The sequence below is a fragment of the Oncorhynchus mykiss genome, chromosome 19 (assembly GCF_057628025.1).
Source record: "Oncorhynchus mykiss isolate SJ-2025 chromosome 19, ASM5762802v1, whole genome shotgun sequence".
Lineage (NCBI taxonomy): Eukaryota > Metazoa > Chordata > Actinopteri > Salmoniformes > Salmonidae > Oncorhynchus > Oncorhynchus mykiss.
The window spans coordinates 3,032,501-3,052,500 of NC_143040.1; the positions used below are offsets into that span (position 1 = coordinate 3,032,501).

Genomic DNA, 20,000 nt, shown 5'->3' on the forward strand with positions numbered 1-20,000 from the left:
GTGACTGGTCTGTCTGGCCAGTTGTTACTGTGACTGGTCTGTCTGGCCAGTTGTTACTGTGACTGGTCTGTCTGGCCAGTTGTTACTGTGACTGTTCTGTCTGGCCAGTTGTTACTGTACCTGGTCTGGTCAGTTGTTACTGTGACTGGTCTGTCTGGCCAGTTGTTACTGTGACTGTTCTGTCTGGCCAGTTGTTACTGTGCCTGGTCTGGTCAGTTGTTACTGTGACTGGTCTGTCTGGCCGGTTGTTACTGTGACTGGTCTGTCTATGCCAGTTGTTACTGTGACTGGTCTGTCTGGTCAGTTGTTACTGTGACTGGTCTGATCAGTTGTTACTGTGACTGGTCTGATCAGTTGTTACTGTGACTGGTCTGGTCAGTTGTTACTGTGACTGGTCTGTCTGGCCAGTTGTTACTGTGACTGTTCTGTCTGGCCAGTTGTTACTGTGACTGTTCTGTCTGGCCAGTTGTTACTGTGCCTGGTCTGGTCAGTTGTTACTGTGACTGGTCTGTCTGGCCGGTTGTTACTGTGACTGGTCTGTCTATGCCAGTTGTTACTGTGACTGGTCTGTCTGGTCAGTTGTTACTGTGTCTGGTCTGTCTGGCCAGTTGTTACTGTGACTGGTCTGTCTGCCCAGTTGTTACTGTGACTGGTCTGTCTGGCCAGTTGTTACTGTGACTGGTCTGATCAGTTGTTACTGTGACTGGTCTGTCTGGTCAGTTGTTACTGTGACTGGTCTGTCTGGCCAGTTGTTACTGTGACTGGTCTGTCTGGTCAGTTGTTACTGTGACTGGTCTGTCTGGTCAGTTGTTACTGTGACTGGTCTGTCTGGTCAGTTGTTACTGTGACTGGTCTGTCTGGTCAGCTGTTACTGTGACTGGTCTGGTCAGTTGTTACTGTGACTGGTCTGGTCAGTTGTTACTGTGACTGGTCTGTCTGGCCAGTTGTTACTGTGACTGGTCTGTCTGGCCAGTTGTTACTGTGACTGGTCTGTCTGGCCAGTTGTTACTGTGACTGGTCTGTCTGGTCAGATGTTACTGTGACTGGTCTGTCTGGTCAGCTGTTACTGTGACTGGTCTGTCTGGTCAGTTGTTACTGTGACTGGTCTGTCTGGTCAGTTGGTACTGTGACTGGTCTGTCTGGTCAGTTGTTACTGTGACTGGTCTGTCTGGCCAGTTGTTACTGTGACTGGTCTGTCTGGTCAGTTGTTACTGTGACTGGTCTGTCTGGTCAGTTGTTACTGTGACTGGTCTGTCTGGTCAGTTGTTACTGTGACTGGTCTGTCTGGCCAGTTGTTACTGTGACTGGTCTGTCTGGCCAGTTGTTACTGTGACTGGTCTGTCTGGTCAGTTGTTACTGTGACTGGTCTGTCTAGCCAGTTGTTACTGTGACTGGTCTGTCTGGCCAGTTGTTACTGTGACTGGTCTGTCTGGTCAGTTGTTACTGTGACTGGTCTGTCTGGCCAGTTGTTACTGTGACTGGTCTGTCTGGTCAGTTGTTACTGTGTCTGGTCTGTCTGGCCAGTTGTTACTGTGACTGGTCTGTCTGCCCAGTTGTTACTGTGACTGGTCTGTCTGGCCAGTTGTTACTGTGACTGGTCTGATCAGTTGTTACTGTGACTGGTCTGGTCAGTTGTTACTGTGACTGGTCTGGTCAGTTGTTACTGTGACTGGTCTGTCTGGCCAGTTGTTACTGTGACTGTTCTGTCTGGCCAGTTGTTACTGTGACTGTTCTGTCTGGCCAGTTGTTACTGTGACTGGTCTGTCTGGCCGGTTGTTACTGTGACTGGTCTGTCTGGCCAGTTGTTACTGTGACTGGTCTGTCTGGCCAGTTGTTACTGTGACTGGTCTGTCTGGCCAGTTGTTACTGTGACTGGTCTGTCTGGCCAGTTGTTACTGTGACTGGTCTGTCTGGTCAGATGTTACTGTGACTGGTCTGTCTGGTCAGCTGTTACTGTGACTGGTCTGTCTGGCCAGTTGTTACTGTGACTGGTCTGTCTGGTCAGTTGTTACTGTGACTGGTCTGTCTGGTCAGTTGTTACTGTGACTGGTCTGTCTGGCCAGTTGTTACTGTGACTGGTCTGTCTGGTCAGTTGTTACTGTGACTGGTCTGTCTGGTCAGTTGTTACTGTGACTGGTCTGTCTGGCCAGTTGTTACTGTGACTGGTCTGTCTGGCCAGTTGTTACTGTGACTGGTCTGTCTGGTCAGTTGTTACTGTGACTGGTCTGTCTAGCCAGTTGTTACTGTGACTGGTCTGTCTGGTCAGTTGTTACTGTCACTGGTCTGTCTGGCCAGTTGTTACTGTGACTGGTCTGTCTGGCTGGTAGTTACTGTGACTGGTCTGTCTGGTCAGTTGTTACTGTGACTGGTCTGTCTGGTCAGTTGTTACTGTGACTGGTCTGTCTGGCCAGTTGTTACTGTGACTGGTCTGTCTGGCCAGTTGTTACTGTGACTGGTCTGGTCAGTTGTTACTGTGACTGGTCTGGCCAGTTGTTACTGTGACTGGTCTGTCTGGTCAGCTGTTACTGTGACTGGTCTGTCTGGCCAGTTGTTACCAGTTGTGTGTACAACTCTCTGTATTACGATTGGCTCTCATTCGCACGTAGAAATCCCACCCAACAAACTAAATGACTCACTCTTGCCATGGCGTCGACCAGAGCTCCGTTCCTCAGGAGACATCGAACCACCTCTATCTGACCAGCACGGGCCGCCATGTGTAACGCTGTCTCACCACGCTACACACACACACACACACACACACACACACACACACACACACACACACACACACGTTAGAACACACATCATTAGAACACACATCATTAGAAATCACATCATTAGAACTCACATCATTAGAACACACATCATTAGAACTCACATCATTAGAACTCACATCATTAGAACTCACATCATTAGAACTCACATCATTAGAACACACATCATTAGAACTCACATCATTAGAACACACATCATTAGAACTCACATCATTAGAACACACATCATTAGAACACACATCATTAGAACACATACAAACACAACCACACCCACACCCACTACCAGCTAAAAGAGCTGCTGTGGTTGGTCAATACTGACTGTAAAACCCAGGAAGTGGGTGTGTCGATTTGTAGACATGGAATCACTGGTCACTTTAATAATGTTTACATTACTGCTTTACTCATCATTTACATACTGTATTCTACTGTATTTTAGTCAATTTAGTTAGATACTACTGCACTATTGGAGCTAGGAACACCAGCATTTAGTTAGATATTACTGCACTCTGGAGCAAGAGACACAAGCATTTAGCTAGATATTACTGCACTGTTGGAGCTAGAGACACAAGCATTTAGTTAGATATTACTGCACTGTTGGAGCTAGAAACACAAGCATTTAGTTAGATACTACTGCACTATTGGAGCTAGAAACACAAGCATTAAGCTAGATATTACTGCACTATTGGAGCTAGAAACACAGGCATTTCACTAGATATTACTGCACTATTGGAGCTAGAAACACAGGCATTTCACTAGATATTACTGCACTATTGGAGCTAGAAACACAAGCATTAAGTTAGATATTACTGCACTGTTGGAGCTAGGAACACAGGCATTTCACTACCCCCCGTAATAACATCTGTTAAGGACCGATAACGTTGTGATTTGATCGTGTCGGTACTGACGATGTTGCAGACGTCCGGCGAGGCCCCGTTCTGTAGCAGCAGCAGCACCATGTTGAGGTGACCCATAAAGGCTGAGACGTGGACGGGGGTCAGGCCAGACTCCGTGACGGCCTGGACGGAGGCTCCGTATTTCACCAGCAGCTCCATCACCTTCACGCGGTTCTTCTTGCAGGCGATGTGCAGCGGGGTGAAGCCATTCTGGACACACAGAAACACAACACACAGAATCACAACACACAGAGTCACAACACACAGAAACACAACACACAGAAACACAACACACAGAATCACAACACACAGAGTCACAACACACAGAAACACAACACACAGAGTCACAACACACAGAAACACAACACACAGAGTCACAACACACAGAATCACAACACACAGAAACACAACACACAGAATCACAACACACAGAGTCACAACACACAGAAACGCAACACACAGAATCACAACACACAGAATCACAACACACAGAGTCACAACACACAGAAACATAACACACAGAAACACAACACACAGAATCACAACACACAGAAACGCAACACACAGAGTCACAACACACAGAAACACAACACACAGAATCACAACACACAGAGTCACAACACACAGAAACACAACACACAGAAACACAACACACAGAAACACAACACACAGAGTCACAACACACAGAGTCACAACACACAGAATCACAACACACATAATCACAACACACAGAGTCACAACACACAGAAACACAACACACAGAATCACAACACACAGAAACACAACACACAGAAACACAACACACAGAAACACAACACACAGAAACACAACACACAGAATCACAACACACAGAGTCACAACACACAGAGTCACAACACACAGAATCACAACACACAGAAACACAACACACAGAAACACAACACACAGAATCACAACACACAGAGTCACAACACACAGAGTCACAACACACAGAATCACAACACACAGAAACACAACACACAGAATCACAACACACAGAATCACAACACACAGAGTCACAACACACAGAATCACAACACACAGAAACACAACACACAGAATCACAACACACAGAAACACAACACACAGAAACACAACACACAGAAACGCAACACACAGAATCACAACACACAGAAACACAACACACAGAATCACAACACACAGAATCACAACACACAGAGTCACAACACACAGAAACACAACACACAGAGTCACAACACACAGAAACACAACACACAGAGTCACAACACACAGAAACACAACACACAGAAACACAACACACAGAAACACAACACACAGAAACACAACACACAGCAACACAACACACAGAAACACAACACACAGCAACACAACACACAGAAACACAACACACAGAATCACAACACACAGAAACACAACACACAGAAACACAACGCACAGAAACACAACACACAGAAACACAACACACAGAAACACAACACACAGAATCACAACACACAGAAACACAACACACAGAGTCACAACACACAGAAACACAACACACAGAAACGCAACACACAGAATCACAACACACAGAAACACAACACACAGAAACATAACACACAGAAACATAACACACGGCAACACAACACACAGAAACACAACACACAGAAACACAACACACAGAAACACAACACACAGAAACACAACACACAGAATCACAACACACAGAAACACAACACACGGCAACACAACACACAGAAACACAACACACAGAAACACAACACACAGAAACACAACACACAGAAACACAACACACAGAAACACAACACACAGAAACACAACACACAGAAACACAACACACAGAAACACAACACACAGAATCACAACACACAGAAACACAACACACAGAAACACAACACACAGAAACACAACACACGGCAACACAACACACAGAAACACAACACACGGCAACACAACACACAGAATCACAACACACAGAATCACAACACACAGAATCACAACACACAGAATCACAACACACAGAATCACAACACACAGAAACACAACACACAGAATCACAACACACAGAAACACAACACACAGAATCACAACACACAGAAACGCAACATACAGAATCACAACACACAGAAACACAACACACAGAATCACAACACACAGAAACACAACACACAGAATCACAACACACAGAATCACAACACACAGAATCACAACACACAGAATCACAACACACAGAAACACAACACACAGAAACACAACACACAGAATCACAACACACAGAATCACAACACACAGAAACACAACACACAGAAACACAACACACAGAAACACAACACACAGAATCACAACACACAGAATCACAACACACAGAAACACAACACACAGAAACACAACACACAGAAACACAACACACAGAAACACAACACACAGAATCACAACACACAGAAACACAACACACAGAAACACAACACACAGAAACACAACACACAGCAACACAACACACATAAACACAACACACAGCAACACAACACAAAGAAACACAACACACAGAATCACAACACACAGAAACACAACACACAGAAACACAACACACAGAAACACAACACACAGAAACACAACACACAGAATCACAACACACAGAAACACAACACACAGAGTCACAACACACAGAATCACAACACACAGAAACACAACACACAGAAACACAACACACAGAAACACAACACACAGAATCACAACACACAGAAACACAACACACAGAAACACAACACACAGAAACACAACACACAGAAAAACAACACACAGAAACACAACACACAGAAACACAACACACAGAATCACAACACACAGAATCACAACACACAGAAACACAACACACAGAAACACAACACACAGAAACACAACACACAGAAACACAACACACAGAAACACAACACACAGAATCACAACACACAGAAAAACAACACACAGAAACACAACACACAGAAACACAACACACAGAATCACAACACACAGAATCACAACACACAGAAACACAACACACAGAAACACAACACACAGAAACACAACACACAGAAACACAACACACAGAAACACAACACACAGAAACACAACACACAGAATCACAACACACAGAGTCACAACACACAGAGTCACAACACACAGAATCACAACACACAGAAACACAACACACAGAAACACAACACACAGAATCACAACACACAGAGTCACAACACACAGAGTCACAACACACAGAATCACAACACACAGAAACACAACACACAGAATCACAACACACAGAATCACAACACACAGAGTCACAACACACAGAATCACAACACACAGAAACACAACACACAGAATCACAACACACAGAAACACAACACACAGAAACACAACACACAGAAACGCAAAACACAGAATCACAACACACAGAAACACAACACACAGAATCACAACACACAGAATCACAACACACAGAGTCACAACACACAGAAACACAACACACAGAGTCACAACACACAGAAACACAACACACAGAGTCACAACACACAGAAACACAACACACAGAAACACAACACACAGAAACACAACACACAGAAACACAACACACAGCAACACAACACACAGAAACACAACACACAGCAACACAACACACAGAAACACAACACACAGAATCACAACACACAGAAACACAACACACAGAAACACAACGCACAGAAACACAACACACAGAAACACAACACACAGAAACACAACACACAGAATCACAACACACAGAAACACAACACACAGAGTCACAACACACAGAAACACAACACACAGAAACGCAACACACAGAATCACAACACACAGAAACACAACACACAGAAACATAACACACAGAAACATAACACACGGCAACACAACACACAGAAACACAACACACAGAAACACAACACACAGAAACACAACACACAGAAACACAACACACAGAATCACAACACACAGAAACACAACACACGGCAACACAACACACAGAAACACAACACACAGAAACACAACACACAGAAACACAACACACAGAAACACAACACACAGAAACACAACACACAGAAACACAACACACAGAAACACAACACACAGAAACACAACACACAGAATCACAACACACAGAAACACAACACACAGAAACACAACACACAGAAACACAACACACGGCAACACAACACACAGAAACACAACACACGGCAACACAACACACAGAATCACAACACACAGAATCACAACACACAGAATCACAACACACAGAATCACAACACACAGAATCACAACACACAGAAACACAACACACAGAATCACAACACACAGAAACACAACACACAGAATCACAACACACAGAAACGCAACATACAGAATCACAACACACAGAAACACAACACACAGAATCACAACACACAGAAACACAACACACAGAATCACAACACACAGAATCACAACACACAGAATCACAACACACAGAATCACAACACACAGAAACACAACACACAGAAACACAACACACAGAATCACAACACACAGAATCACAACACACAGAAACACAACACACAGAAACACAACACACAGAAACACAACACACAGAATCACAACACACAGAATCACAACACACAGAAACACAACACACAGAAACACAACACACAGAAACACAACACACAGAAACACAACACACAGAATCACAACACACAGAAACACAACACACAGAAACACAACACACAGAAACACAACACACAGCAACACAACACACATAAACACAACACACAGCAACACAACACAAAGAAACACAACACACAGAATCACAACACACAGAAACACAACACACAGAAACACAACACACAGAAACACAACACACAGAAACACAACACACAGAATCACAACACACAGAAACACAACACACAGAGTCACAACACACAGAATCACAACACACAGAAACACAACACACAGAAACACAACACACAGAAACACAACACACAGAATCACAACACACAGAAACACAACACACAGAAACACAACACACAGAAACACAACACACAGAAAAACAACACACAGAAACACAACACACAGAAACACAACACACAGAATCACAACACACAGAATCACAACACACAGAAACACAACACACAGAAACACAACACACAGAAACACAACACACAGAAACACAACACACAGAAACACAACACACAGAATCACAACACACAGAAAAACAACACACAGAAACACAACACACAGAAACACAACACACAGAATCACAACACACAGAATCACAACACACAGAAACACAACACACAGAAACACAACACACAGAAACACAACACACAGAAACACAACACACAGAAACACAACACACAGAAACACAACACACAGCAACACAACACACAGAAACACAACACACAGCAACACAACACAAAGAAACACAACACACAGAAACACAACACACAGAATCACAACACACAGAAACACAACACACAGAGTCACAACACACAGAGTCACAACACACAGAGTCACAACACACAGAAACACAACACACAGAATCACAACACACAGAGTCACAACACACAGAATCACAACACACAGAAACACAACACACAGAAACACAACACACAGAGTCACAACACACAGAAACACAACACACAGAATCACAACACACAGAATCACAACACACAGAAACACAACACACAGAATCACAACACACAGAAACACAACACACGGCAACACAACACACAGAAACACAACACACAGAAACACAACACACAGCAACGTTGGGGGGGAAACATTCAAACAACCTAGCTGTTGTATTAGATCTGTACCAGTGACTTTCTCTGTCTGTGTGTGTGTGTATTAGGTTTTAACCAGTGTGAGTGTGTGTGTGTGTGTGTGTGTGTGTGTGTGTGTGTATTAGGTCTGTACCAGTGTGTGTGTGTATTAGATCCGTACCAGAGCCCTAACGTTGGTCTGTACCAGTGTGTGTGTGTGTGTGTATTAGGTCTGTACCAGTGTGTGTGTGTGTGTATTAGATCCGTACCAGTGTGTGTGTGTGTGTGTGTGTGTGTGTGTGTATTAGGTCTGTACCAGTGTGTGTGTGTGTGTGTGTGTGTGTGTGTGTGTGTATTAGGTCTGTACCAGTGTGTGTGTGTGTGTGTGTGTGTGTGTGTATTAGGTCTGTACCAGTGTGTGTGTGTGTATTAGGTCTGTACCAGTGTGTGTGTGTGTGTATTAGGTCTGTACCAGTGTGTGTGTGTGTATTAGGTCTGTACCAGTGTGTGTGTGTGTATTAGGTCTGTACCAGTGTGTGTGTGTGTATTAGGTCTGTACCAGTGTGTGTGTGTGTATTAGGTCTGTACCAGTGTGTGTGTGTGTATTAGGTCTGTACCAGTGTGTGTGTGTGTATTAGGTCTGTACCAGTGTGTGTGTGTATTAGGTCTGTACCAGTGTGTGTGTGTATTAGATCCGTACCAGAGCCCTAACGTTGGGGTTGGCCCTCTTGTCCAGCAGCAGCTTGGTGACTCGGTAGTGACCACAGTGGGCGGCGACATGAAGCGCTGTCAGGTAGTCCAGGGTGACATCATCAACAGGCGCCTTGTGCTGCAGCAGGTGTTTGACGCACTCCACGTGGTCTCCCTGGGCCGACATGTGGAGGGGGGAGAGACCGTTCTATAGTGGGGAGGGGAGATAGGGGGAGGGAGGGGGAGAGAGGGAAAGGGAAGAGGAGAGAGGGGGAGAGGGAGGGTGAGGGAGAGGGAGGGGAGAGGGATGGGAGAGAGGGAGGGGGAGAGGAGAGAGGGGGAGAGGGAGGGGAGAGAGAGGGGGAGATAGGGGAGGAGAGGAGGGGGAGAGGGGGAGAGGGGGGAGGGAGGGAGGGAGGGAGGGAGGGAGGGAGGGAGGGAGGGAGGGAGGGAGGGAGGGGAGATAGGGAGAGAGAGAGAGAGAGGGAAGGAGGGACAGAGGGAGAGAGAGATAATATCATTATTGTTAAATTTCTGTGACTCCGTACTGTAACAGTTTACTTCCTGACTCCATAACAGTGTCATAACGCATGACAAAATAAATCTAATCAAAATCATATGAAATAACGTGTGTGTGTGTGTGTGTGTGTGTGTGTGTGTGTGTGTGTGTGTGTGTGTGTGTGTGTGTGTGTGTGTGTGCATGTGTTTTGTGTGTGTGTGTGTGTGTATTTGTTTGTATATACTGTATGTATGTATGTGTGAGTGTTTGTGATGTGTATTTGGCGTGTGTGTGTGTGTGTGTGTGTGGTGTGTATTTGGTGTGTATGTGTGTGTGTATTTGTTTGTATATACTGTATGTATGTATGTGTGAGTGTTTGTGGTGTGTATTTGGTGTGTGTGTGTGTGTGTGGTGTATTTGGTGTGAGTGTGTGTGTGTATTTGGTGTGTGTGTGTGTGTGTGTGTGTGTATTTGGTGTGTGTGTGTGTGGTGTGTATTTGGTGTGAGTGTGTGTGTGTATTTGGTGTGTGTGTGTGTGTGTATTTGTTTGTATATACTGTATGTATGTATGTGTGAGTGTTTGTGGTGTGTATTTGGTGTGTGTGTGTGTGTGTGTACCTTGGTCCTAGCCAGTATGGGTGCTCCTCTCTCCAGCAGCAGTTCTATGGCGGGGTCATGTCCACTCCGCGCTGCACAATGTAGAGGAGTGAGGCCGTCCTGAGAGACACACACACACACACACACACACACACACACACACACACACACACACACGCATAAGTATCCCTATTCCAGACAAGAAAGTGTCCAACAGCAGGTGAAGCCAGAGGAATGAAACATGTAATACATTAGTAGGTGGAGAGAGAGAGAGACAGAGAGAGAGAGACAGAGAGAGAGAGAGACAGAGAGAGAGAGACAGAGAGAGAGAGAGAGACAGAGAGAGACAGAGAGAGAGAGAGAGTGTGTGTGTGTAGTACTCACCCTGGTCTTGGCATCTATCTGAGCTCCTCTATCCAGCAGTAGAGCTACCATGTTGGTGTTCCCTCTCTTAGAGGCCACATGGAGAGGAGTAATCCCATTCTATGGACACACACACACACACACACACACACACACAGTGTCATATAATAACACTCATTAAGAAGGGGAGGAGGGGAAGAAGTAATGACAGTAGAACCAGTCTTCACAGTGTCCTACCCTGGCGGTGAAGTCTATGGCGGCCCCTCGGTTGAGCAGGAGGGTGGAGACATTCACGTTGCCATAGTGAGCGGCGATGTGCAGGGGGGTAAACCCACTCTGTTAGGGGGAGGAGAGAGAGAGAGAAGAGGGAGGAGTTGTATATGGGGGAGGGGAGGGAGAATGTGAAATAGAGGGAGAGAGGGGGAGAGAGAGAGAGAGAGAGAGAGCGAAAGAGGGAGAGAGAGAGAGAGAGAGAGAGAGAGCGAAAGAGGGAGAGAGAGAGAGCGAAAGAGGGAGAGAGAGAGAGAGAGAGAGAGCGAAAGAGGGAGTGAGAGAGAGAGAGAGAGAGAGAGAGAGAGAGAGAGAGATAGAGAGAGAGAGAGAGAGAAAGAGAGAGAGAGAGACAGAGAGAGAGAGAGAGAGGGTGAGAGAGAGAGAGAAAGAGAGAGAGAGAGAAAGAGAGAGAGGGGAGAGAGAGAGAGAGAGAGAGAGAGAGAGAGAGAGAGAGAGAAAAGAGTGTACCAAGAGATAAAGAGAGGGATGAGGAGGGAAAGAAAACGAAAGAGAGTAGAAAGACAGATGAGATTCAGTTCAACTTCAGATCCCAACAGAAGAAAGACAGACTCTTAGTTCATGCAGCATTCCCATGATGCATCGCTACCGGAGAAAAAGAGAGATGAGGAAATAAAATCAAGAAAAGGGAGGAAAGAGAAAGCTAATGAATCAGAACAGTACAGACTCCACCCTGTGGCTCCTGGTCAGTACATGATACAGTACAGACTACACCCTGTGGCCCCTGGTCAGTACATGATACAGTACAGACTACACCCTGTGGCCCCTGGTCAGTACATGATACAGTACAGACTACACTCTGTGGGCCCTGTATAGTATTGCCATGAGACTCTGGTCTAAAGTAGTGCACTATATATAGGGAATAGGGTGCCATAGGGCTTTGGTCTAAAGTAGTGCACTATATAGGGAATAGGGTGCCATATGGCTTTGGTCTAAAGTAGTGCACTATATAGGGAATAGGGTGCCATAGGGCTCTGTTCTAAAGTAGTGCACTATATAGGGAATAGGGTGCCATAGGGTTCTGGTCTAAAGTAGTGCACTATATAGGGAATAGGGTGCCATAGGGCTCTGTTCTAAAGTAGTGCACTACGTAGGGAATAGGGTGCCATTTGGGCAGCGGGATGAAGACAATAATCATGCGAAACAAATAATCTATCATATCTGAACAGAAAAACTAAGAGAGCCAAAGGTAGACCTAACACAGTCTATAACACTACATTAAGTCTATAACACTACATTAACCCTATAACACTACATTAACCCTATAACACTACATGAACCCTATAACACTAAATTAACCCTATAACACTACATTAACCCTATAACACTACATTAAGGCTATAACACTACATTAACTCTATAACACTAAATTAACCCTATAACACTACATTAACCCTATAACACTACATTAAGGCTATAACACTACATTAACCCTATAACACTACATTAAGTCTATAACACTACATTAACCCTATAACACTACATTAAGGCTATAACACTACATTAAGTCTATAACACTACATTAACCCTATAACACTACATTAAGTCTATAACACTACATTAAGTCTATAAAACTACATTAACCCTATAACACTACATTAACCCTATAACACTACATTAAGACTATAACACTTAATTAAGTCTATAACACTACATTTAGCTATAACACTACATTAAGTCTATAACAGTACATTAAGTCTATAACACTACATTAACCCTATAACACTACATTAAGCCTATAACACTACATCAACTCTATAACACTACATTAAGTCTATAACACTACATTAACCCTATAACACTACATTAAGTCTATAACACTACATTAAGTCTATAACACTACATTAACCCTATAACACTACATTAAGTCTATAACACTACATTAACCCTATAACACTACATTAAGGCTATAACACTACATTAAGTCTATAACACTACATTAACCCTATAACACTACATTAAGTCTATAACACTACATTAAGTCTATAAAACTACATTAACCCTATAACACTACATTAACCCTATAACACTACATTAAAGCTATAACACTACATTAACCCTATAACACTACATTAAGTCTATAACACTACATTAAGACTATAACACTACATTAAGTCTATAACACTACATTAAGTCTATAACACTACATTAACCCTATAACACTACATTAAGGCTATAACACTACATTAAGGCTATAACAGTACATTAAGTCTATAACACTACATTAACCCTATAACACTACATTAAGCCTATAACACTACATCAACTCTATAACACTACATTAAGTCTATAACACTACATTAACCCTATAACACTACATTAAGTCTATAACACTACATTAAGTCTATAACACTACATTAACCCTATAACACTACATTAAGTCTATAACACTACATTAACCCTATAACACTACATTAAGGCTATAACACTACATTAAGTCTATAACACTACATTAACCCTATAACACTACATTAAGTCTATAACACTACATTAAGTCTATAAAACTACATTAACCCTATAACACTACATTAACCCTATAACACTACATTAAAGCTATAACACTACATTAACCCTATAACACTACATTAAGTCTATAACACTACATTAAGACTATAACACTACATTAAGTCTATAACACTACATTAAGTCTATAACACTACATTAACCCTATAACACTACATTAAGGCTATAACACTACATTAAGGCTATAACACTACATTAAGTCTATAACACTACATCAACTCTATAACACTACATTAAGGCTATAACACTACATTAACCCTATAACACTACATTAAGTATATAACACTACATTAAGTATATAACACTACATTAAACCTACATAGAAATAATAATAAATAAATAATAATAAATAATAACAATAAATGATAATAAAGAAGTAGAATAAAGAATAAAGAACAGTCAGCGACTAGCCACTACAGAGCTCTGTGACACAGACGGGACAGACATTTATAGATGGGAAATATAAACAAAAACATTTTGATATGTGAAAGCAGCGATATGACGGAGTTAGATATGATCCTCTTACCTTCCCATTCTGGGAGACATGGGGCGATTAAGAAACATAGTTAACCAACCATACTTATACAATATATATTAATGCTATCATCAGATTATAATATATCCAACCATACTAATATAATATATTAATACTATCATTAGATTATAATATATCCAACCATACTAATATAATATATTAATACTATCATTAGAATATAATATAACCAACCATACTAATATAATATATATACATATTATCATCAGATTATAATAAATGTATATCCAACCATAATTAATATAATATATTTAAATATTATCATCATATTATAATGTCTCCAACCGTACTGCAAGGCAGACAATGTGACCAAATGGCACCCTATTCCCTGTGTAGCGCACTACTGTTGACCAGGTCCCACAGTGCACTATACAGTATAGGGCATAGGGTGCCATTTGAGAGGCACTCTATGACAAAACTACACAGGTAAGAAAGGTATTGCAGAAAGGTGATGGAGCCCTGTAAGATTTAGTGAGTGAGTTCACATGTTGTGTTTCGTCAATTAGGTGACGTTCATTTTTTGGGGCCGTTAGTTCCTGACGTAAAAGAAACGCTGGCTATTTAAGATAGAACAGTAACATACACGAAAGCACAGATACAACGACAACAAAGGCTCTCCGTTTCATGGGGGAACATGTTATTTCCTTGGAAACAAAGACTTCAACACCAAATAAACACTCTGACAAGGTGTAAAACAAGGAATAAAGTTGAAACATTCAGACAGGCAGGAGAGATGTTAACACAGACAGACAGACAGAGAGAGAGACAGAGAGACAGACAGACATGCTCAGGACCAGGAGGCTGTTACAACTCGTCTATTTACTGGTAGAGTGAAACACTCGTATCCAACAGGCAGGCAGACAGGCAGGCAGACAGACAGACAGACAGACAGACAGACAGACAGACAGACAGACAGACAGACAGACAGACAGACACCAGATGCTAGATGTAGAGTAGAGCATGTCAGAGTCCATCATGCAGTATTTTAACACAGGTCTGATGTCAACACAGGAACTACAGAGCAGAGCTAGATGGAGGTGAAGAAGGAAGAGGGGAGGAGAGGAGGGGATGGGTAGAATAAACATGTATACCTCTGTAGTTCGGTTAACCATCATCTGATAACGCCGTAGAGCGAGGAGAGGAGAGGAGAGGAGATGAGAGGAGAGGAGAGGAGGAGAGAGGAGAGGAGAGGAGAGGAGAGGAGAGGAGAGGAGAGGAGGGGAGGGGGAGGAGGAGGAGAGGAGGAGGAGGAGGGTGTGAGAAATGAGAAGAGATAAGAGAGGGGAGGAGGAGGAGGAGGAGGAGGAGGAGGAGAGTAGTTTGGTTGTTACACAGGGAACAGGGCATTAAGACAAGATGACATCACACCAAACCCTCCACACAGAATGCTGTCATGATCTGCATACAGGTCACATGACAAATAAGGCACCAGAATCACTTTTAAAGACAGTTTGAAACAGAAAAACGCAGCTATTCAGAACATACAGCACCACCTTCCCTCTTTTATCCTCCTCTCTCTCCATCCTCCCTCCTCCCCTCTCTCCCCCATCCTCCCTCCTCCCCTCTCTTCCCCATCCTCCCTCCTCCCTCTCTCCCCCATCCTCCCTCCTCCCCTCTCTTCCCCCATCCTCCCTCCTCCCCTCTCTTCCCCCATCCTCCCTCCTCCCTCTCTCCCCCAAAGATCCATCCCCTCCTCCCCTCTCTTCTCCATCCTCCCTCCTCCCCTCTCTTCCCCCATCCTCCCTCCTCCCCTCTCTTCCCCTCATCCTCCCTACCTCCCTCTATTCTACCATCCTCCCTCCTCCCCCTCTCTTCCCCATCCTCCCTCCTCCCCTCTCTTCCCCCTCCTCCCTCCTCCCCTCTCTTCCCATCCTCCCTCCTCCCCTCTCTTCCCCCATCCTCCCTCAGCCCTCTTCCCCCATCCTCCCTACTCCCCTCTATTCTACCATCCTCCCTCCTCCCCCTCTCTTCCCCATCCTCCCTCCTCCCCTCTCTTCCCCCATCCTCCCTCCTCCCCTCTCTTCCCCCATCCTCCCTACTCCCTCTATTCTACCATCCTCTCTCCTCCCCCTCTCTTCCCCATCCTCCCCTCCTCCCCTCTCTTCCCCATCCTCTCTCCTCCCCCTCTCTCCCCCATCCTCCCTCCTCCCCTCTCTTCCCCCATCCTCCCTCCTCCCCTCTCTTCCCCCATCCTCCCTCCTCCCCTCTCTTCCCCCATCCTCCCTCCCTCCCTCTTCTCCCCCTACATCCCTACCTCCCTCCCTCCCACTCTCCCTACCTCCCTCCTTCCTTCCATCCCCTCCCTCCCTCCCTCCATCCATCCCCCTACCTCCATCGCATCCCCCTACCTCCCTCCCTCCCACTCCCCCTACCTCCCTCCTTTCATCCCCTCCCTCCCTCCCTCCATCCCCCTACCTCCCTCCCACTCCCCCTACCTCCCTCCCTCCCTCCCTCCATCCCCCTCCCCTACCTCCATCGCATCCCCCTACCTCCCTCCATCCCCCTCCCCCTACCTCCATCCCCTCCCCCTACCTCCCTCCCTCCCTCCCTCCATCCATCCCCCTACCTCCATCGCATCCCCCTACCTCCCTCCCTCCCACTCCCCCTACCTCCCTCCTTTCATCCCCTCCTTCCCTCCCTCCATCCCCCTACCTCCCTCCCACTCCCCCTACCTCCCTCCCTCCCTCCCTCCATCCCCCTCCCCCTACCTCCATCGCATCCCCCTACCTCCCTCCATCCCCCTCCCCCTACCTCCATCCCCTCCCCCTACCTCCCTCCCTCCCTCCCTCCATCCCCCTCCCCCTACCTCCATCGCATCCCCCTACCTCCCTCCCTCCCTCCCTCCATCCCCCTCCCCCTACCTCCATCGCATCCCCCTCCTTCCATCCCCTCCCTCCCTCCCTCCATCCCCTCCCTCCCTCCCTCCATCCCCCTCCCCCTACCTCCATCCCCTCCCCCTACCTCCCTCCCTCTCCTCCCCTACCCCCCTCCCTACCTCCCTCCCTCCCTCCCTCCATCCCCCTCCCCCTACCTCCATCGCATCCCCCTCCTTCCATCCCCTCCCTCCCTCCCTCCATCCCCTCCCTCCCTCCCTCCATCCCCTCCCTCCCTCCCTCCATCCCCCTCCCCCTACCTCCATCCCCTCCCCCTACCTCCCTCCCTCTCCTCCCCCTATCCCCCTACCTCCCTCCCTCCCACCCCCCTCCTCTCCTCTCCTCCATCCTCGGGGTACCTTGCTCTGAACATCAGCGTTGTGGTCATTCTGCAGCAGCAGGGCAGCTGCCTTGGTGTCATCCTTCCGGGCAGCGATGTGCAGGGCAGGCAGCCGCACCTGAATGGATACATTTGATTGGATGATTGAATAGATTCTCAACAGACAGTCCAGACACTTGAACAACTTGTATAGGATGACACAATAAAGTCAATGACTCATTTTTCCATTGTGGACCCTTAAAGATGGAGCTTCTCAACCCTCCTCCTCGGTGAGCCCGAGACAGTTCACCATGTTGTTGTAGACCTGATTCACCTAGTCAACTAGTCACCTAGTCAACTTGTCAACAAGTCACCTAGTCAACTAGTCAACTAGTCACCTAGTCACCTAGTCAACTAGTCCCCTAGTCACCTAGTCAACTAGTCAACTAGTCACCTAGTCACCTAGTCACCTAGTCAACTAGTCACCTAGTCACCTAGTCAACTAGTCAACTAGTCACCTAGTCACCTAGTCACCTAGTCACTAGTCACCTAGCAACTAGTCAACTAGTCACCTAGTCAACTAGTCACCTAGTCACCTAGTCAACTAGTCACCTAGTCACCTAGTCAACTAGTCACTAGCCACCTAGTCAACTAGTTAAGTAGTCAAAGTAGTCAACTGGCCTAGCGTCGTCTGGGTTTGGCCGGGGTAGGCCGTCATTGTAAATAAGAATTTGTTCTGAACTGACTTACCTGGTTAAATAAAAATAAAGGTTTAAGGTTAAAGGTTAAATAATAATATAATTACCTTGCCCTTGGTGTCATGTTCCAGGAGGAGAGAAACCACCTGGTTATGACACTGCTGCAAGGCTATGGCCAGGGGGGTGAACCCATCCTACAGGAGGAGGAGAGGAGGAGAGGAGAGAAGAGGAGAGGAGAGGAGAGGAGAGGAGAGGAGAGAGAGGAGGAGGAGAGGGAGGAGAGGAGAGGAGGAGGAGAGGAGGAGAGGAGAGGAGAGGAGAGGAGGGAGGAGAGGAGGAGAGAGGAGAGGGGGAGAGGAGAGGAGAGGAGAGGAGAGGAGAGGAGAGAAGAGGAGAGGAGAGGAGAGGAGAGAAGGAGGAGGAGAGAGAGAGGAGAGGAGAGGAGAGAGAAGAAGAGAGAGGAGAGGAGAGGAGAGGAGAGGAGAGGAGGAGAGGGGAGAGAGGAGAGGAGAGGAGAGGGTGAGAGAGAGGAGAGGAGGAGGAGAGGAGAGGAGAGGAGAGGAGAGGGTGAGAGAGAGGAGAGGAGAGGAGAGGAGGGGAGAGAAGAGGAGAGGGGAGAAGAGGGAGGAGAGGAGGAGAAGAGGAGAGGAGGAGAAGAGGAGAGGAGAGGAGAGGAGAGGAGAGGAGAGGAGAGGAGAGGAGAGGGGAAGAGGAGAGGAGAGGAGAGGAGAGGAGAGGAGAGGAGAGGAGAGGAGAGGAGAGGAGAGGAGAGGAGAGGGGGAGAGAGAGTTAAACAGACAGAAACACAAAGATTTCCAAATAAATAAATCTAAATTCACAAATCTTGACACACACACACCTATACACCCACACACACACCTATACACACACACACCTACGCACACACCTATACACCCACACACAGCTATACACCTATACACCCACACACACACCCACACACACAGACCTCAGTAGCAGCGCTCTGGTTGCCTCCATTCTCCAGCAGGTATCTGACCACCTCCAGGTGGTTCTCCTGGGCTGCCATGTAGAGAGGAGTGAAGCCATTCTGGAGAACACACACACAGACACACACACACACACACACACACACACACACACACATGCACACACACACACACAT

The 20,000-nt window shown here is 45.7% G+C and overlaps 1 protein-coding gene across 1 annotated transcript in view; it reads right to left on the minus strand.

Annotated features, from left to right (window-relative positions):
- LOC110515606 (uncharacterized) overlaps positions 1-20,000 on the minus strand; it is a 180,892-nt gene that overhangs the window by 148,576 nt on the left and 12,316 nt on the right. The window contains exons 5-13 of the mRNA XM_090211797.1: positions 19,827-19,925; positions 18,967-19,053; positions 18,202-18,300; positions 11,840-11,938; positions 11,624-11,722; positions 11,261-11,359; positions 10,154-10,351; positions 3,680-3,877; positions 2,637-2,735 (exon numbers count right to left, since the gene is read on the minus strand). Coding sequence (XP_090067923.1) covers positions 2,637-2,735; positions 3,680-3,877; positions 10,154-10,351; positions 11,261-11,359; positions 11,624-11,722; positions 11,840-11,938; positions 18,202-18,300; positions 18,967-19,053; positions 19,827-19,925 — 1,077 coding nt within the window. The remainder of the gene's footprint in view (positions 1-2,636; positions 2,736-3,679; positions 3,878-10,153; positions 10,352-11,260; positions 11,360-11,623; positions 11,723-11,839; positions 11,939-18,201; positions 18,301-18,966; positions 19,054-19,826; positions 19,926-20,000) is intronic.